The sequence below is a fragment of the Haliaeetus leucocephalus genome, unplaced genomic scaffold (genome assembly GCF_000737465.1).
Source record: "Haliaeetus leucocephalus isolate CR32 unplaced genomic scaffold, Haliaeetus_leucocephalus-4.0 Scaffold932, whole genome shotgun sequence".
Lineage (NCBI taxonomy): Eukaryota > Metazoa > Chordata > Aves > Accipitriformes > Accipitridae > Haliaeetus > Haliaeetus leucocephalus.
Window position 1 is genome coordinate 6,158,854 of NW_010973368.1, and position 17,153 is coordinate 6,176,006.

The 17,153-nt window shown below is 40.5% G+C and overlaps 1 protein-coding gene across 9 annotated transcripts in view; it reads left to right on the forward strand.

Moving 5' to 3' along the window:
• NRXN3 (neurexin 3) overlaps positions 1 to 17,153 on the forward strand; it is a 984,457-nt gene that overhangs the window by 840,033 nt on the left and 127,271 nt on the right. For all 9 annotated transcript variants that reach the window (XM_010583781.1, XM_010583780.1, XM_010583786.1 and 6 more), the window contains one exon: positions 4,061 to 4,232. In XM_010583781.1, coding sequence (XP_010582083.1) covers positions 4,061 to 4,232 — 172 coding nt within the window. The remainder of the gene's footprint in view (positions 1 to 4,060; positions 4,233 to 17,153) is intronic.

The window sequence follows — 17,153 nt, forward strand, 5'->3', positions numbered from 1 at the left end:
TCAAGGTGAGGCCTTGTACATTCTTTTTAGTACTTTGCTTTTTTTTGTTCTTATAATTTATCTACAACCATTCCATTATGTGATCATAATTATTTGCCTGAAGTCCTAGAGACATCATGGCAGAAGTTTATCTCCAGAAGGAGATAAGTAAGTGAGGAAACGGTAATGTGGCTTTTGAGGGCAGTGATTTTATGGGACAAATCAGCAAAAGATAAATTCTTGAGGAACTTTAAAAATCCTTTTTGGCACAGTAGCCTTAAATAAAGAAGGGGAGAAGTAAAATACAGATTGAATGCTGAGTTCACTTCATTATTTATAAATAAAATGGTTCTCATTTTTCCAAGATACAGTGCCAGCACTTGATGTCACTTGGAGGTTTCAAAAACATTAATTATTGGTCACCTTTTCATGGAAAGTGTTTGGGGCAGCCCAGTGAATACCAATGCAGAGAAGAAAAAATGCACACTGTCTGTTAAAATTCTCTTGAGCCCTTTTGGAGTATGTAACGTGCATACTCTGTGTGGCTCTGTATTCAGTTTTCCCATTGCTGTATGGTTAGGATTTTTTTTCTTTAAGTACAAAATAAACATTAGAGATAGTGACTCAAAGGTAAATCTTTCTTTGTCACATACTTACTGGTCTAGTTAATACCTGTGTTTGGTAATGTGGAAGGAAAATCTACTAGCTGAATGTATGGGGAAAGGAATGAAAGGTCACGTCCATCGTGAAGTGTTAAAGTTTAACAGTAAAGCTTGTCTTTCAGATTTAGAAGGAAAGTAGGTCTTGGTAAAAGCTGCTTTTAATGAGGTGTTGTAGTGTAGGAAACTGAAATTGAAGAGATCTTGAAAATAAATTCCGGATTTGCCCCTTGTGTCCGTGGTCCCTGTTCTTTGCTGTAGGATTTTCTTTGGGTTTTGCTTTACTTTTTTTTTTCTGCCAGGAAAGCATAAACTAATTGTTGCTTTTTTCGTAGTGTCTGGTGCCCTGGAGGTATAAAATATCATGAATAAACTACATCTTGAAGTCTGTGTGTGCAGTTTGTCTTCAATAGCCTTGCTTTTGGCGTATTGTTATATTGTGTTTTATCCTGGTAATTGGAACAGAACCATTTTCATGACAAGCTCCTACTCAGTCCAAATAAGAGTATCAAAATCTGGCATAAAGTTGTGCTTCTGCAGAACTCATGTTAAAGAGTCACAAGGAACTCTGCCTAAGGTGAGACTGAAGAGAGCTGGAGCAGGCCTTCAGTCAGGCCCATGATTATTTTTTTTTTTGGACAAATTTTTGCCTTTCTCAGTTGCAACAGTGTTATATTCCTTTTAGAACAGCTGTGTTCTCTTGGCTCTGGGAGGGGCTGGCAATCTGCTTGGTATGGGGAAGGCATCAGTTTGCTCATTTCCCTCCTCTCTCCAGCAGACTGAAGGCCACTGGTGGTTTGCAGTCCTCCGCTTCCAGAGTCTTAACTTTTTCCAGTTTGCCCTCTTATCCATGGGTTATCACTAGCCCTTTAAATAGGGTTTTTCCTTCAAGCCTGGGGAAAGGGAATGGCGAAAGGGGCTATCTCCTTTTCCTGAAAAGAGAGATCAGAAACATTTTCTCCTTCTGCAGGGGAGATTAGCTAAACTTCCCACCATCCCCTTCCCCACTTGTAAGTTTTTATCTCTGCCTCATTAGGCCTGCAGGGCTTGAAGGTACGCAGTTTTTACTGTGTTGAATACCTCTTAATCCCTTCCTCTTCTGTGTTGGTGGAGATCTTTTCCATTAGACAAGGCATAGCTCTTCCATCTTACCTGCTTACGTTATGCCTTCACCAAGGTGGACTCTTCTCAGAGTGGCTGCAGTGTGCAAAAGAAGATTGATGTATTGATGGCGATTGAAAAGCTGTATGAGAGGTTGTCCAGGAGGTTGATTATAAGGCAGCACCTTGCAAAACCACATGGAGTCAGTAGCCAGGTTACTTGGTCAGCAGACATTCTTTGACTCTTTGAGCAAAAATTAATCTTGTTCTTTGCTAATTGCTATGGAGATAAAGATAATTATATGGTTGCCAGCAAAAGATTCACTAAAACAGCGTTGGGAGTTCACTTACTTCATATGTCAAAGAAGTGGTAAAGCTGCACCAGCAATGGTTTTACCTGAAATAAATCTCTGTTCACTGAAAACTCCCTTATTTTTTGGGTAGCATAAGAGAAGAAAGGTTGATTGTTTTCAAATGGTATCTGAGTTCATGCAACTGCTGGGAGCTGCAATCCACTTATCCCATGTTCTAATGAAAAAAGATTATTGATATCTTGAAGGGAAGTCCATCCAAAGCATAGCAGTGTGAATGTATGAGACTGTTGCTATCCAGCATACATTTAGCAGAGTCTAAAATTTACCATTATAACGACAGAAAAAACAGGGTGCTTACTGTTACAGTGCTAAACTTCAAGTAGTCAAAGCACAGTCCAATCTTTTTAATGACCTCTTCACCAACAGGATTGTTTGTTTTCCTTTCCTAATAGCAGTGTTGTAGTCTGAGCATTAAGGGGAATGGTCTTAGGAAAAAAAAAGTCAAAAAAGAGACAAGTATTGAAGATATAAGGAACTTGTGATGAGTATTTTGGTATGAGTAAACCTTGACATGTAAGGTAAAGCAGGAATCGGGAAAGGCCTCTGTGAGAAATTGGAAGACATGGGGGATTTTAAGGAAAAGGTCTGTTGATACCAGGAGACAGGAGTAAATCCAGGAGAGGAATCTGAGGTGGCCCTCAAGTACAAGAGGAGAGGTTTCTTTCTTATTTCTGAGATTTACTAATGAGAATGTAGTGAAGTCAGTCAGGGTAACAGCCCTGAAGTCCTCTGCCCACCAGGTAGGTTTGTAAGGTAATAACAGTAACAAAATTGTCTCTTGCCCCTTTAGTATACCTCAGTGCTGTTTCAAAGAGGCTCTGTTTTTATACGAGACAGCCTTCTACTCTCTGTTGTTTCTTCCTTGATTTTTCTATTGAGACAGTTAACAAAGCTATTGCCAATTTTATAGTATGGATGGCTAGCGAATGTATTGGCTTTCTATATGATACATTTTAGTTCTGCCTCTCTGCACCAGATTTGAATCCATGAAGTACATCTAATATACCTTCATAAACATTCACACCAGCATACTATGCCTCTCCTTGTTGAGGGCTTGAAGATGCATTCCTGTTAATTGTATATTGTACAGTAATGGGAACTTCTGGCACTGTTTAAATCAGTAGTATTAAATGTGGATATCCGAATATACTCTGGGTGCATATTTTACAACTTAAAGTCATTGAATATGGTCGTTACTTGGAACTACATGAGGGGAGCTGCAGGGGCAAGCGTTATGGTTGGTACGACTGGCTTTGCCTGCTCTTCCCTTTCAGTCAGTGACTGGTGGAAAGTTTTGGGAAAACACTATGGAGCACTGCTTTATTGGTAAGGCATTGCTTGGGGTGTGATGTAGAAAAGTAATAGACTGTGGCTACTCCTGTCTTTTGAAAGTCTGGAAGGTTTTCCGTTTGGTTTAAGAGCAATTAGCTTCCCTCAGGCGGTCAAAGTCAGCTAATTACATTTTTTCCATCCATCTTGTAACTGCATTCTCCTTGCTGGATCCCACAGTTGTTTGCTTTGGGGTGGGGACTGTTTGTTTCCCAAGCAGAATAACAGAACAAAACAGCTGTTGGGATACAGCCTGCCTGTGGCTGCATTTCACATGACAACTGAATAAGTGACTACTAATAATCAGTAGAGATGTTGCTCCAGTAACTATTTATCCACATCTCCTGGTTTTCGTTGCCTGATTTCTCACCTGTCTTCTGTGCTGTTATAAGGGAACAAATGAGTCGCTATGTTCAGGTGAATGCTGTAAAGAAGAGTGCGAAAGGCAATGTTTGTATTGAAGTAGAGCCAATGAAATATGTCCTGACAAGGCTCAAAACAGTGCTTCAGTGTATTCTTCAGTGCCATCTACTGGCACAGTTACCCGTTTGAGATTTATAGGCCAAGAACATTCTCCTAATAGGCAGCAATTTACAAGCATTTTTTTCTTTTATTTTAGGAGCAAGGCAAGATTGGTGTAGTCTTCAATATTGGCACAGTGGACATCTCTATTAAAGAGGAAAGCACACCTGTAAATGATGGCAAATACCACGTGGTACGCTTTACCAGGAACGGTGGCAACGCCACACTTCAGGTTGACAGCTGGCCAGTGAATGAACACTACCCAACAGGTACATACTTTTTTTCCTTTTGTTTTCTCTTTCAGTGTATCTATACCTACAAACTAATGTTTAATAACAACTGGTTGCTATATAAATCTTTATTGCTTCATCTCAACAATAAATTGACCAGCCTGGTGGTGCATATTCTGTCTGTTGGAACACAAAGTAATAGTCCTTTACACTGGAAGAATAAGCATGCCAACTCTATGGTATGATGCACATAGATGCTGCTATTTCAGAGGTCTCTACGTGAATCCTGGTTCTGCAGAGAGTTACAAACTGATTCAACAACAAACTTGGTTTTGCTACTTGTGATATTTTCTAACTATTTAAGGGAGGAAAGTTTTGAAGAGACCTTATGAAAAGGAGAGGTAACTCTAGCCCCACCCAAGATACTGTCTATATAGATGTAGAGTTGAATTGCAAGGAATGTGGAAAATTAAGTTGCAAGTATTTGAACAGACTTTACGCATGCCTCATAATTTTTCATCATCTGACTTTCACTCTTTCTTTTAGGTTTGCAGATGTAAAGGTTAACACACATTCTAGCCAAAACTGTCAACTGTTTGTTGACTTTAGGTCAAAATGTAGTGGAACTATTCAGTATCTCTTCGGAAATCATCACCCTAAATCCACCAGGAACAGCAAACAACTCGCTCTTGAGTGACTGTCCCATGTTCTATCCCACCTCTTGATACTATATGTCACCATGCTAAAAGGACAAACTCCCTCCAAGTGAAAAACAGATGGCTTTATGTGGTGCTGACAGTGTGTAAGATAGCTGAGGCTTGATAATGTGGATGGTTACAAAAGGCAGGAGGAGCACAAGCAAAGAATTCCAATGTTAACCACATTCTTCTTATCCCCATGTTGTTGTCTAAGATCAAGCCATGGTCTTCTTGTTGGTTTCCAGTAATAAGTCTAAGCAGCTTCCAGTTCTTCCTTTCTAGGTTGTACATAGCTGACCCGGGACAGAAGGAAGAATTCCGTGATAAACATGAGGCAATTTGCTAGTTGTGTAGGAGTTTCCTGTAAGCCACTTAACCTCAAATTATGAGAAATGTCTTAATTGTTTATACAATGTTACACTAATAAATTACTCCAAGGGGATAATTTCATCTCTTCCACTCACTCTGAAAGTGCACAAGAAAGTTTTTAATGCTAGTGATCTATCCTGTGGTGCTCTCTACCATATATTCAACATGACACTTTGTCAGTGTTTTGGTGATGTACATGCAAAAGAGTACATTTTAATAATTGTCCTTATTTCTGTGAAATAATTGTTTTCAAAGAACGCCATGACAGACATGCTGAGTTAGATTCTAGCTCTGTTATCCATTGGTTAGAGAGGGAAGTGTGGCTAGGAGAGGCCCAATCTGGGTATCTTTCCTCTGCTCCTTTCATCAATTATTTTGTGGTAAAATACCTCTGATCCAGTTGGCAGCCAATTACAGTCAGTAAAAACCCCATGAATAAATTTTCTTCTTCTATTACTTGCTGTAGTAAGTCCCTGGTGTAAAGAAACAAAATATTCAGCTCGTTGCTTTAGAGAGTTTTTGTTTTTTAAAAGGGAAAATAAATCACACTCGGAGACTACCTCAGTACCCTCTGCTTCTGTCTTGGCTAAAGATATTCCTGTGTTTTCATTAGAAGATGTATGGTTTTATAGAATCAGCATTAATCTTATGTTCTGGGCTGGTATTGAGTATATTGAGTTGTACCCCAAGGGAAAAGGACACCTTTATATTCCAGACACCTTTTCCTTTCTGTGCATGTATTTCAATTTCTGGCTGTTTATAGATCATGAAGTTTTCAGCCTGTCCCTGTGAAAATAAGGCTTGTGGGGTCATACTTTGTGTGTGTATGTGTATGTGTGTCTCCCTTATTTTTTCCAGTGTCTTTCAAACCAATTTTTTAAACAAATTTTAAAAAGTTGAAAAAAATAAAGATCCTACATGGCTAGGGAAAAAAAACAAGGGAGGAGGGCAGTGTTCCAGCCGTCCCAGAGGAAAGGACTGTGGCTTGATCTCAATTCATGTTAAATACCAGAATATCCATATAATAAAGAGGCATTATGGATGCCTCAGGTTCAGGAAAAGCTTCAATAAGCCAAGAATTAGAGGAAACCAATACTTATTAGTTCCCTTTTCTGGGCAATTAATGGTTTAAAAGAAGACCAAACAGGAGCTTTTGAAATGAATAATTTGTTGTCTTTCACAGACCACGCTTGTACTAGTTTCTCATACTGAGTGCAAGACCAAACTGGCATTCAGCAGAGTTTCAACTGTGTAAAAAGCTTTGTGGTTGGGTTGACCCAGGCTAATCCAGCATGTTTTAGCTGGAGACTGCCAAAACTACAGTTCGTATCAAACTCGTGTAATAATAGCTAAGGAATCCTGTATTTTACACATAGGATCCCTTCAATTCTGGAAACACAGTTATTTGTAGTGTTTAAGAAACATTGTATTTGTAGCACATGCATGTTTGGGCACACTGTGTTCTCTGTAATGTGAACAATTTCATGTGTACTTGATTTTCTGCACAGTGCTACAGCCTAATTTTTGCAAATTTTATAAACTAGCTAAAGTATCTTCCTCGTCATCGCATGTGGCACAATCTTCAGACAGCAGGGCTGCGTTCTGAATGGCATTTCCATGCTCCTGAGTTTTATTACCTGTAGAAGGATTATACATTAGACTCATAATTACTTGCTCAATGGAAAGTACAAATAAAAGTGGGATATTCATTAAATGAGCAAAGAGAGAGAATATTGGCTTTCCTTAAAACACAGTCTTCAGTTAAATTGAAATTAAATGAAACTAGCCCAATGGGACTGAAAGACTCCAAAGCTGTATTTTTGCAACTTCAAATAAAAGACAAGGATGTGGAAGGAAAATGGAAAAGCCGCAAACTTAGAATTCAGGCACTGACATTTTGGTTTTTATAGCATCCAATTGCATCTCAGTCACCTGCAACATGAGGTGCTTTTCTCGTGAGGAAGAGGGTTAGAGAGAAATGGTAAAGGAGGGAGTTAACTTGGAGCTAAGGTTGACTAAGCTTTGGGACTGAAATAATCCTAGTCATTAGGGATGATCTCTCACTGTTTGTACCATTCAAACTCTGCCAGAGTTTCTCTTACTGGGCAGTAAGACTCTGAACAGTAGCCTGGTACAGGTAAGAGACAAAAGCTCCTGAGAACATGGTTATGGCATATAGCAGCATTAGCACTGGGGCTGCTATCTGCAATTCAGCTGTGGTGGTTTAGTTCAGCAAAAACCACTGAGCCATTTATGATTTATTTGCATTAGTTTTGCCCTTTCTCCTCTCCCTCAAGTACACAATAAGGAGATGGGCTTTTGCCATAGGCTCTGTTGATAAAAAATTCCTTGATGCTTGATTCATTAAGTTGGTCATCACAATGTGTTTCTCAGTCAGGGTATACACCTTTTGCTAACATACGTATGAATTTCTATGTCCTAAAGTACAGTTTTCTGTGACTACCTCCCTTCTGTTTTCTCACATGCCTTCACCCTTTGGTGTATATCCCAGATAACAGGCTGTGCTTGGTCACTGTTATTTTCTCGCTTATGTGTTCTTTCTGAGAGCCTTCTAAATAAATCTGTCTAGTGATGAAGTAGGAGTCATTTTGGACCAAGAGTGGGTAAGATAGGAAAGCTAGTTCAGGAAGAGGAAGCATCTGACATGTTTTTGTTTCAGATTACAGTAAAACCCACCAACTTTGAAAAACTTTACAGTGGGATAGAAGGATTTAAATTAGGAATCTGGAGGTTTGGGATGGAGTCAGCAATTCTCGAGAGAGTTAAAAACAAATCTATCTTGACACAGAACTGGGATATGTCAATCCCTAAGTTTTCATTAAGTCTTAGACAGGAGATTTTTTTCTCTGTCCACTGTCTTTGCTTGCAAAGAAATACTTCGTGTGTTGGCAGATTTGTAGTCTACATCAAAACAAGCCTCATATTCCTGTTCGTTCATCCATGAACTGACTACATTTTCTGCAGCAGAAAAAGAAGCAAAACTAGGTGAAGAGAAGCTGTAAAGCAAGAGTATCAGTGACACCAAAATAAAGTCTAATTGGAGTAATGTTTTGAAGGAGAAGATTAATGGAACAGAGGCAAAAGGCAGGAAGACATTGTCATTTAAAGAAGTACATGGTTTAGCAAGAGAACTGTAGCCTGGATTTTATTAATGCATTTTAAAAATAAGAAATAGGACAACACTAAACAGCTGGATCCTTATCGGGATTCATTAGTTCATCCACCCAATACAGATTTTATATTTTTCCCTTTTATCATTCTGTTGCATGATCTCTCAGCCTTCTTTTAGGAGTCTCTGCCCTTTCAAATGACATTAATGTGCAGTTCTATTGGTGCTGAAAAAAAGAAAAAATATTTCATCCTACGTGCCCCTACTTCATTCTCTCTCTCAAGTACATGTTTGAGAGGAAGTTGGATTTTAGGAAAAGCTGGACAGTTAGCTCTTGACAGCAGAACTCAGGGGACTCTTGGACTGCTCTGGCCAAGTACTGTGGCCTGGTAAGTGCCTACCTATAAAACAAAAAGTTGGTGCTGAGCCTCTGATGCCTGTGCTAGGATTTTCCTTCAGAGTAGTTCCAGTCCCAAGGACCAAATGACCCTGAACAGTTGGGGCATATATATTCTGGTTTAACTTCATTTGAAAGGACTCTAGTTTGTACTCCCTGAGAGCATTTCAGTATGTGAACCAAAGTGTAGCAAGTGGAGAGTGTTGGGAGGTACGCCTTGGAGGCATGCTCCTGATTCAAACCAAAATGCTGATGTAGATGCAGCTTACCTTAGTGTACAGCTGGAGCTGGACAGGGGAGCTCATACTTGCATTGCTCCTTCACATGCTTATGTTGCTTAAATAGTCAAATTTCTGTTTGCTACTCTTTGTCATCTTCTGCTCAGGGGGATCACTTTACCAATGCCATTCACCATGTAACTGGCCCAAGAAAAGTGGCCACATGGGAGTGGAGATGATCAGTCAGGAGACAGGGAAAGTTAAGATAACTTCCTTTATCAGTAAGGCTGGCTTACACCAGTTTATAGTCTTCACTGAACTACATCTTTAGTAGTCTATGTGAGAAGTCATTCTTCCTCACCTACCATTGTCTGAAATAAAACGCTTTCCAGAAGCACAGGTTAAAGTGATAGTGGTCTGGATTGTCCTATCTATCTAAAATGTGAAAGGCATGAAGTCTTTCTTGCTACAATATATTTTTCATTTACTTGGTGGAAAGATCTGAAATTGCTTAGTCAGTACCAGGCACATTATGTGAGACAGGGAAGAAACCTGGCTGATTTCCTACTTGCTTCTTTCAAAAAGTTTTCCAGCAAACTGAAGGAGTACTGAAGGAGCTAGCAGATGTTATGGCAGGACCCCTCTCGATCATCTACCAAAGGTCTTGGGAGTCTGGGGAGGTCCCTGCTAGCTGGAAGCTAGCCAGTGCTGTTCCAATTTACAAAAAGGGTGTGAGGGAAGACCCAGAGAACTACAGACCTGTTAGTCTAACCTCAGTTCCTGGTAAAATTATAAAGATCAGACTGGGTGCTATTGAAAGGCATTTGAAAAATAATGCAATCATCAGGCACAGTTAACATGGGTTCACAAAGGAAAAGTCCGTTTAACTAATCTGATATCCTTCTATTATAAGGTCACCCACCTAGGGGATGAAGGAAAGGTGGTGGATGTAGTTTTTCTGGATTTTAGTAAGGCTTTTGATGCTATCCCTCACAATATCCTTCTGGACAAGTCGTCCAACTGTGGGATGAGCTGGCACACAGGGAGCTAGGTAAAGAAAAGGCTGAATGGCAGGGCTCAAAGGGTTGTGGTGAATGGGGCTACATCTGGCTGGTGACCCGTCACCAGCGGTGTTCCTCAGGGTTCAATTCTAGGGCTAGTTCTGTTCAATGTACTTATCAATGATGTGGATGCAGGAGTTGAATGCACCATTAGCAAGTCTGCTGACAGTACCAAACTGGGAGGTGCTGTTGACTCTTTTGAGAGATGAGAGGCCTTGCAGAGGGATCTAGATAGACTGAAGCATTGGGCTATGATTAATGGGGTGAAATTTAACAAGTCCAGATGCCGGATCCTACACCTAGGATGGAGTAATGCTGGGCACAAGGATAAACTGGGAGAGGAGCGGCTGGAGATGAGCCCTGCGGAAAGGGATCTGGGGGTGCTGGTCGACGGCAGGCTCAGTGTGAGTCCGCAGTGTGGCCTTTGCACCCCGAGAGGGCAAACCGCGTTCTGGGGTGCGCCAAACACAGTATAACCAGCCGGTCAAAAGAGGTGATTATCTGGCTGTATACAGTGTTGGTGCGGCCGCACCTTGAATACTGTGTGCAGTTCTGGGCCCCACAGTTTGAGAACGATGTGAAGGTCCTTGAATGTGTCCCGAGGAGAGCAACAAAGCTGGTGAAGGGGCTGGAAGGCAGGTCCTATGGGGAGTGGCTAAGGACTTTGGGGTTGTCCAGATTGGAGAAAAGTAGGCTGAGAGGTGACCTCGTTGCTCTCTACAGCTTCCTGAGGAGGGGGAGTGGAGAGGGAGGTGCCGATCTCTTCTCCCTGGGATCCTGCGATAGGACATGTGGGAATGGTTCAGAGCTGCACCAGGGGAGGTTCAGACTCGACATGAGGAAGCATTTCTTTACAGAGGGAGTGGTCAAACACTGGAACAGGCTTCCTAGAGAGGTGGTTGGCAGGCCTCATGCCTGTCAGCATTTAAGAGGTGTTCGGACAATGCCCTTAATAACGTGCTTAATAACTTTTGGCCAGCCCTGAAGTGGTCAGGCAGTTGGCCTAGATGATCCTTGTAGGTCCCTTCCAACTGAAAATTATTCCATTGCATTCCATTCCATCCTATCCTATCCTATCCTGACTCACTCCCAGAGTAATAGAGAATGTTTGGTAAAGGTTATAGTTTTACATTTAAGTGAAAGGTGATGAGACACAAGCTCTATAAAAAAATCTCGTGACTCTCAGTTTTTCTAAAGTTTTTTTACCTTATGACCTCCCATCTTTGAGAAAATTTCCAAGACATTTGTTTTGGGACAGCTGAAATTTTATACACCATCTATATATTACATTTTTAATAGATACTGTATGTCTCATCTCATCTGTTTTACCTGTAGAGAAGAAATTATGGCAGTGGAAACAGGTGAAATATTTATGTTGGTCTGCCCCTTTTGATATGCTTGAATGATATGCATGGTTCCGTCTTATCCTTCTTTTACTAAAAGTCTTCTGTGACTAAAAGGCTACAAATTGAGATGTGGGGGGGGGGCGGTGTATTGCTGTTGAAGATCATTGAATACTTTAACAAAGTGCTGAGTATTTCTCAGTGGGATGATGCTAACTCTGCCATGCTTGCATGCTCTTTGGGTTGTACCAAGTTAGAATATCGGTTGCAGCCTAATAAGATTCAAAATATCTAGATCCTCTTTTTTTTTTCTTTAATACCCACCCACAAGTATTGTAGGCATTTTAAAAATGCAGTAGTGCAGTAGGCCAAACAGAACTTGAGTTAAGTCAGCATCAGGGATTTTACAGGACTTTTGGGGTGGGAGAAATGGAGCACAGAGCTGTTTTGGGGAGAGCAGACTGAATACTGCAAATGTAGAATGGAAAGGGCACTTAATAAGCAAGGAAACTGAAGTTGGTTTAAATATTAAGTGTTGTATGACACCCCACAACCTATGATGGGTGCTATTGTAAGTTTCTGTGAAAAACAAAAAACAGATTTCATTTTCAGATATGTGGGTGTCCACAGCTCCAGCTGTCTTTAAATGGAGTGTTGGTACTCAGTATCTCTAAAAATGGTTATACCCATCTCTACAAATCAAATTCCCTGAGTTTTACACAATTGTGACTACTGAACTGGAGTTCGTAGTCTGTTTTGAAACAGGTTATTTCTTGTCTTAGTCAAGCCATTTATCAACTTTCCCTTGATATTTTCAATCTCCTTCCACAAGTGTCATGATCTTTTTGTTCAATGAAGTCCATTTCCCACCTCATCCCTCTACTGGAGGGAATTTGAGGAGGGTGCTGTTTCTTTTCTTTTCTTCATTCTTTCTGGGTTTATTTCGTTTTTATCAGCAACATTTTCCTTCTCTCCCTCTGTGATTTCCCAGCCGTGAGATAAATAGCCTTGTATCTTACAAGCTAAATACAATTACTGCTATCAAAACTGGAGTCTTTCTCTCCCAGTAAATGTCTCTTGGAAGCTGATAAGCTGTTCAAGGCAAACTGCAGGCTTCTGCCTAATCCTGAGATTAAACATAACCACCCAGAAGACAGCAAGAGATAATTGGGGGGGGGGGGGGGGGGAGGAGAGAGGACGAAGAGGAGGAGAAAGTGAGATCCTCTCCTGAGATATTAAGAGGACATACACAAGGCTCAAGGTTATTTGTAAAGGAATTACACAAAACACACAAGAGCTTGTTATGATGAGGAATTTCCTCAGATAATGCAGCGATTGTTGTATTTGTTAAAGACAAAATTTAGCAGGGATTTGTTTGATGTAAAACATAGAGGGGAGCTGTAGAAAACAGCTCCCAGCCATGGCTGCTGATTTCTATGTGTTAGTCCCCATCTTGTCCTTGAAATAGGAGGTCTCACAAGGTTGCATCCAGATTCTTTGCACATGCTGGCTGGGGTTCATCTCACTGTCTTTACACTGAATATGGGGAGACAGTAGATTTCCCAAGAGCAAAGCAGGGGACTGAGCCAGCTTTTCCGTGCTCTTTGTTTTGCTACATGCTGACCATCTGAACAACGGTAACTTAACCCTCCTGTTTGTGAAACAGGGTTAACCCTGATCTTCTAGGAAATGAGTGCCTTAATTACAGAGGAATCAGTGTGTTACACCTGTAGTAGTCTTCAGTTACAACCAAGGCAGGATTACTGAAGACAGATAGTCTTTATGAATCAGTCCAATACAGTTGAAAAAAGAAGCCTCATTTCTGGATATATAAGTTCTTCCTGATTTTTTTCATCAGTGACATTTTAATTTTCTCCCTCCTTAATTTTTTAAGGTCTTGTGTTTCTGAAAGCTTGTCTGTATTTTTTAACTGTTATCAATTAGCCTAATGGGATATTACCTTTCCCAACTTCGCTTTATTTAATTTAGAATGCATTAGTCAAGAAGGAGAAGGTAAGTTTGGGTGATCTAATGCTAGCATCACTGGAGGATTTAAGAGCAGTCTACATATCCTTTCTTCAGCTGACATGTGCTCTGATACTGTAAATAGTATGCAATATTGTGATTATAAGTTCTCATGAGCTCAGTAATGCAGAGTCTAATGCTGGTTGGGAAATTAACAAGGAAAACTCAAAAGCAGAACTAACTGGGGTGTCTGAGTCATTGCAACAAGTTCTTCCTTTCTAAGTTTGTACTTATCCCTGCACAATACCCCTGCATGGCTCATGTTGTACTACTTCAGTGATTTCCAAATGTTTGGTAGCTGAGCCTTATTAGAGGAAATAACTAGTTCTCTGTGCTTTGCAGAGCCTGGGTCCTCCTCCCCCAAATTCTCTCTGTCTCTTCCAGAGTGATTTTGGCATCTCCTCATTCCCGCTTCTTTCCACCCTCCCCCCCAACCCCAAATCTGATTTCTGCCTTCTTGTGCCCCTTTAGCAATCCCTTTCCTCTTTCAGACTCGAGGCCGTTATGATCTCCTTCTCACTTCTGAAGCTTTGCTTCTGAAATGAAGATAACAGTAAGAAGCTTGGCTGAATCCATTTGCCTCCATGAAGAGGCACAGGGATCTTGTGCTTGACTGCTTGGAGTCATTAATAACTCCCGTTGCTTGATGTGCAAGCTGAAGGGATTTCTTTGTGGTACTGCCAGGTCCCACTGTGGTCTTAATATTTTCCTATCCAAATGCCCTTGTGAGTGGGTAATGAGTTAGGAACAAGAGCACTGAATTTTGATTAGCCCTGTGGGCTGAATGTGATCCCCAGGGTTCTTGTCATACACTTGTTTGTGGGGTTTGATTTTTCATATTGTGCTCATTTTGTGGGACTTAAATGAGCTCTCAGATGCTTCCTATCAGCATGAATTGGAGATGGCATGTAAAGTGCCTTTGACAGATTTACTGCATTTTATAATGAGCTAAAACATATAAAAAGACAGGGTTAATAAAACAGCATTGGAGAAGCACATTTTGAAGGAGGTACTGTGACATATGTTGAAAGATCTGCCAAGAGGGATGATTAAAGCATGACAAGTTGATGAAATCAAGAGTTGATTGTAGCTTGTCACTGCAGGGCCATAACATCTATAATATATTTATAAGGTTGGAAAACAGATAAATATGGCTACATGATATGAACACTCAGTTTTGGTCCCCTGTATCCACTGAGATATAAACCTACACGCATTACGTCACCAGCAGACAAACATACTTTGGAATCTGTGCAAAAACACCCATGTTAATGCATGTGCATCCATACTGGATGATGGGATAGGATCTGACATGGTAAAAAAGTTACGTAAATGTTGCCACTGTGCTCACAGTTTAACTTCTGTGTACTTCGTGTTTTGCTTTCCCACAGGATGTATGATGCTGTGGTTCATTTCCATTTTGCCCCTATCCTCAGCAGTTGCATGGAAGTACTTTAGGGCTTGTCTGTCTTCCAATTCTGTCTTTGAGGACAGAGGAGAGGAAAGACAGAGAAAAAAAGAAAAAAGTGACTATATTGCGGCTTCCAGTACTCATTCTTCCTCTCAAAGTTTCATTTCCCCAGACTGATCCAGGCTCTTATGACATGCTGCATTCAATAGTCTGCTTGAGTTGCAGTCACCAAATACCTCAAGCCCATGTGAGTGGTAGTCTGGCAAGCACCAGCGTTTCTGTCAGCTTGGCATTAAGAAAGAGGGAAATGCATGTTTTTTTATGAAGATGTGTAAGGTAACCAGGCAGGACAAACAGTACAGTATTATTTAACAGCAATAGGATTGCAAGAAGGAGTTTACCTAAGGAAGGACACACACAGAATAATATTTTCATGCAAGTAGCCATGACCATCTAATTCCCACCTAGGATCCCACAGATAGTCCTTGAGCTGTGGGAAAGAGGGGAGAAGGGATAAGAAGCATTCTTATGTAGCAGTCTTTATTACTGCTACATAACAATCACGTAAAAGGTTGTTCTAACATGCAAATACATGCCACAGAGGCAATACTAGTTTTAATTTAGCCAAAATACTTTATCTTGTTTATAACCTGGATAAAGAAAATATTATCAGAAAGTACTGACAATTTGAGGAAAACTTTTTATTGGTGCTGTCCAAGAGAACAGAGATGTGTATTATATTGCTGCATGCTGTTAGTTGAATTAGAGTAGCATCATTCTTACATCTTCCTGACTCAGACTAGATGTCCAATATGTCAAATCTACAGGCGAATACCAAATACATCAGAAGAAAATTTGCTTTAATGGTCAAAATGACACTTCTGTCAAATGGTCCTGGATTTGGGATGGTTTCTATTCTGTCCTTCCAGAGCCTCTTTGTTCATCTAATCAGCTTCTTGAGCTGGACAGCAGCCAAGTGTCTGATGCTTCAGAGAATTCCAGTAACCCACTATAGCAACATCAAAAATATGCCCCAAAAGATGTCCTTCTAAAAAAATGTGTCCTACTATAATGCTTAGTTTGTGACCTGAAATATGAGGTCACATAAGCTGTACATGTTTGTGTCACGTCTACAGTCATTAAGTTTGTATTACTCTGTTGAAAAGCAAATGCTTTCTTTTTTCCCTCATTAATTCATTCAGGGAGACATGATCATGTGGAAATACTCCCACTCCCTCTCCAGCTGCAACTTGATAGAAGTTACTCTGCTGTATTGTGAGCACATTGCTCAGCCAAATTTAAACCAAGACAAAACAAAACCCAGGCAGTTTAGTGGCCTGATTCTCTTTCCACTGATGATCTTGATCCTAAATCTCAGTTCTTTCCTCTTAGCTTAGTCCTACAGACTAGGATTCTTTGTAAGAGAAATTCTTGTAACACAGAGTGAATGCTTATGAAAAGTTGTGTTAACCTTTGACAATGGTAGTATGGCATGTAGTGTAACTCATGAAGAGATGAGCTTTATGATTCCCCAGTCCTAGGCTTGGTCTATGTAAGAATGATGACTTAAGGTATGCCAAAATACAGTATACATGGGGCACTGATGCATCTTTCTACCTAGTTGTTCTCACCCTTCTTGTATCTAATATAAGAACCCTGTGCCGAGGGATTTCCCTAAATATTGGGATTACATTCTTTTACTCACTACAGGCCTTTAAGTCCCTGTCTCTGAGATACTATGGTGCAAAACATGTGTATTGCATTCAGACAGGGATCCAAGCCATGCGTTTCTTCCTTGTATCTCTTTGACATCCAGCACGCTTCTTGCTAAAATCATCACCACGCCATTTTCCATGAACAGTAATTGCACACTAAGAGATGTAGGTGTTTCCTGATAGCTTGGTCTTGCTAACAATTCCAGGCTAAAGTATACAGCTGCTCACGTAAGCGTGCTTATCCTAACTACCTGAATGCTCAAATATTAAGAGCTGTTCTCATCTGTTTGCGTTCACTGGTCCATGATTGTATGAATGTCCGGGTACCAAGCATAAGCAGTATCACCAAAAATTTCTGATAAATTTCTCCTTTGCTGGAGTAAGTTGAATTACTATTGGTTCAGTCATCTGATGATACATAAAATGTAGCTGTATAAAGTAGTGCAGAGAGAGATGGAGAAGTATTTCTCAGATGGAGAATCAGGCTAAATAAGATTGCTGGAAAGTAAGAATCCTGCTAGACAGCACAGTGCAGTGAACTCCCAGACATTAATGTAGTTACGTTTCTCTCCTGGGTTAGTTCTGTTTCAGTT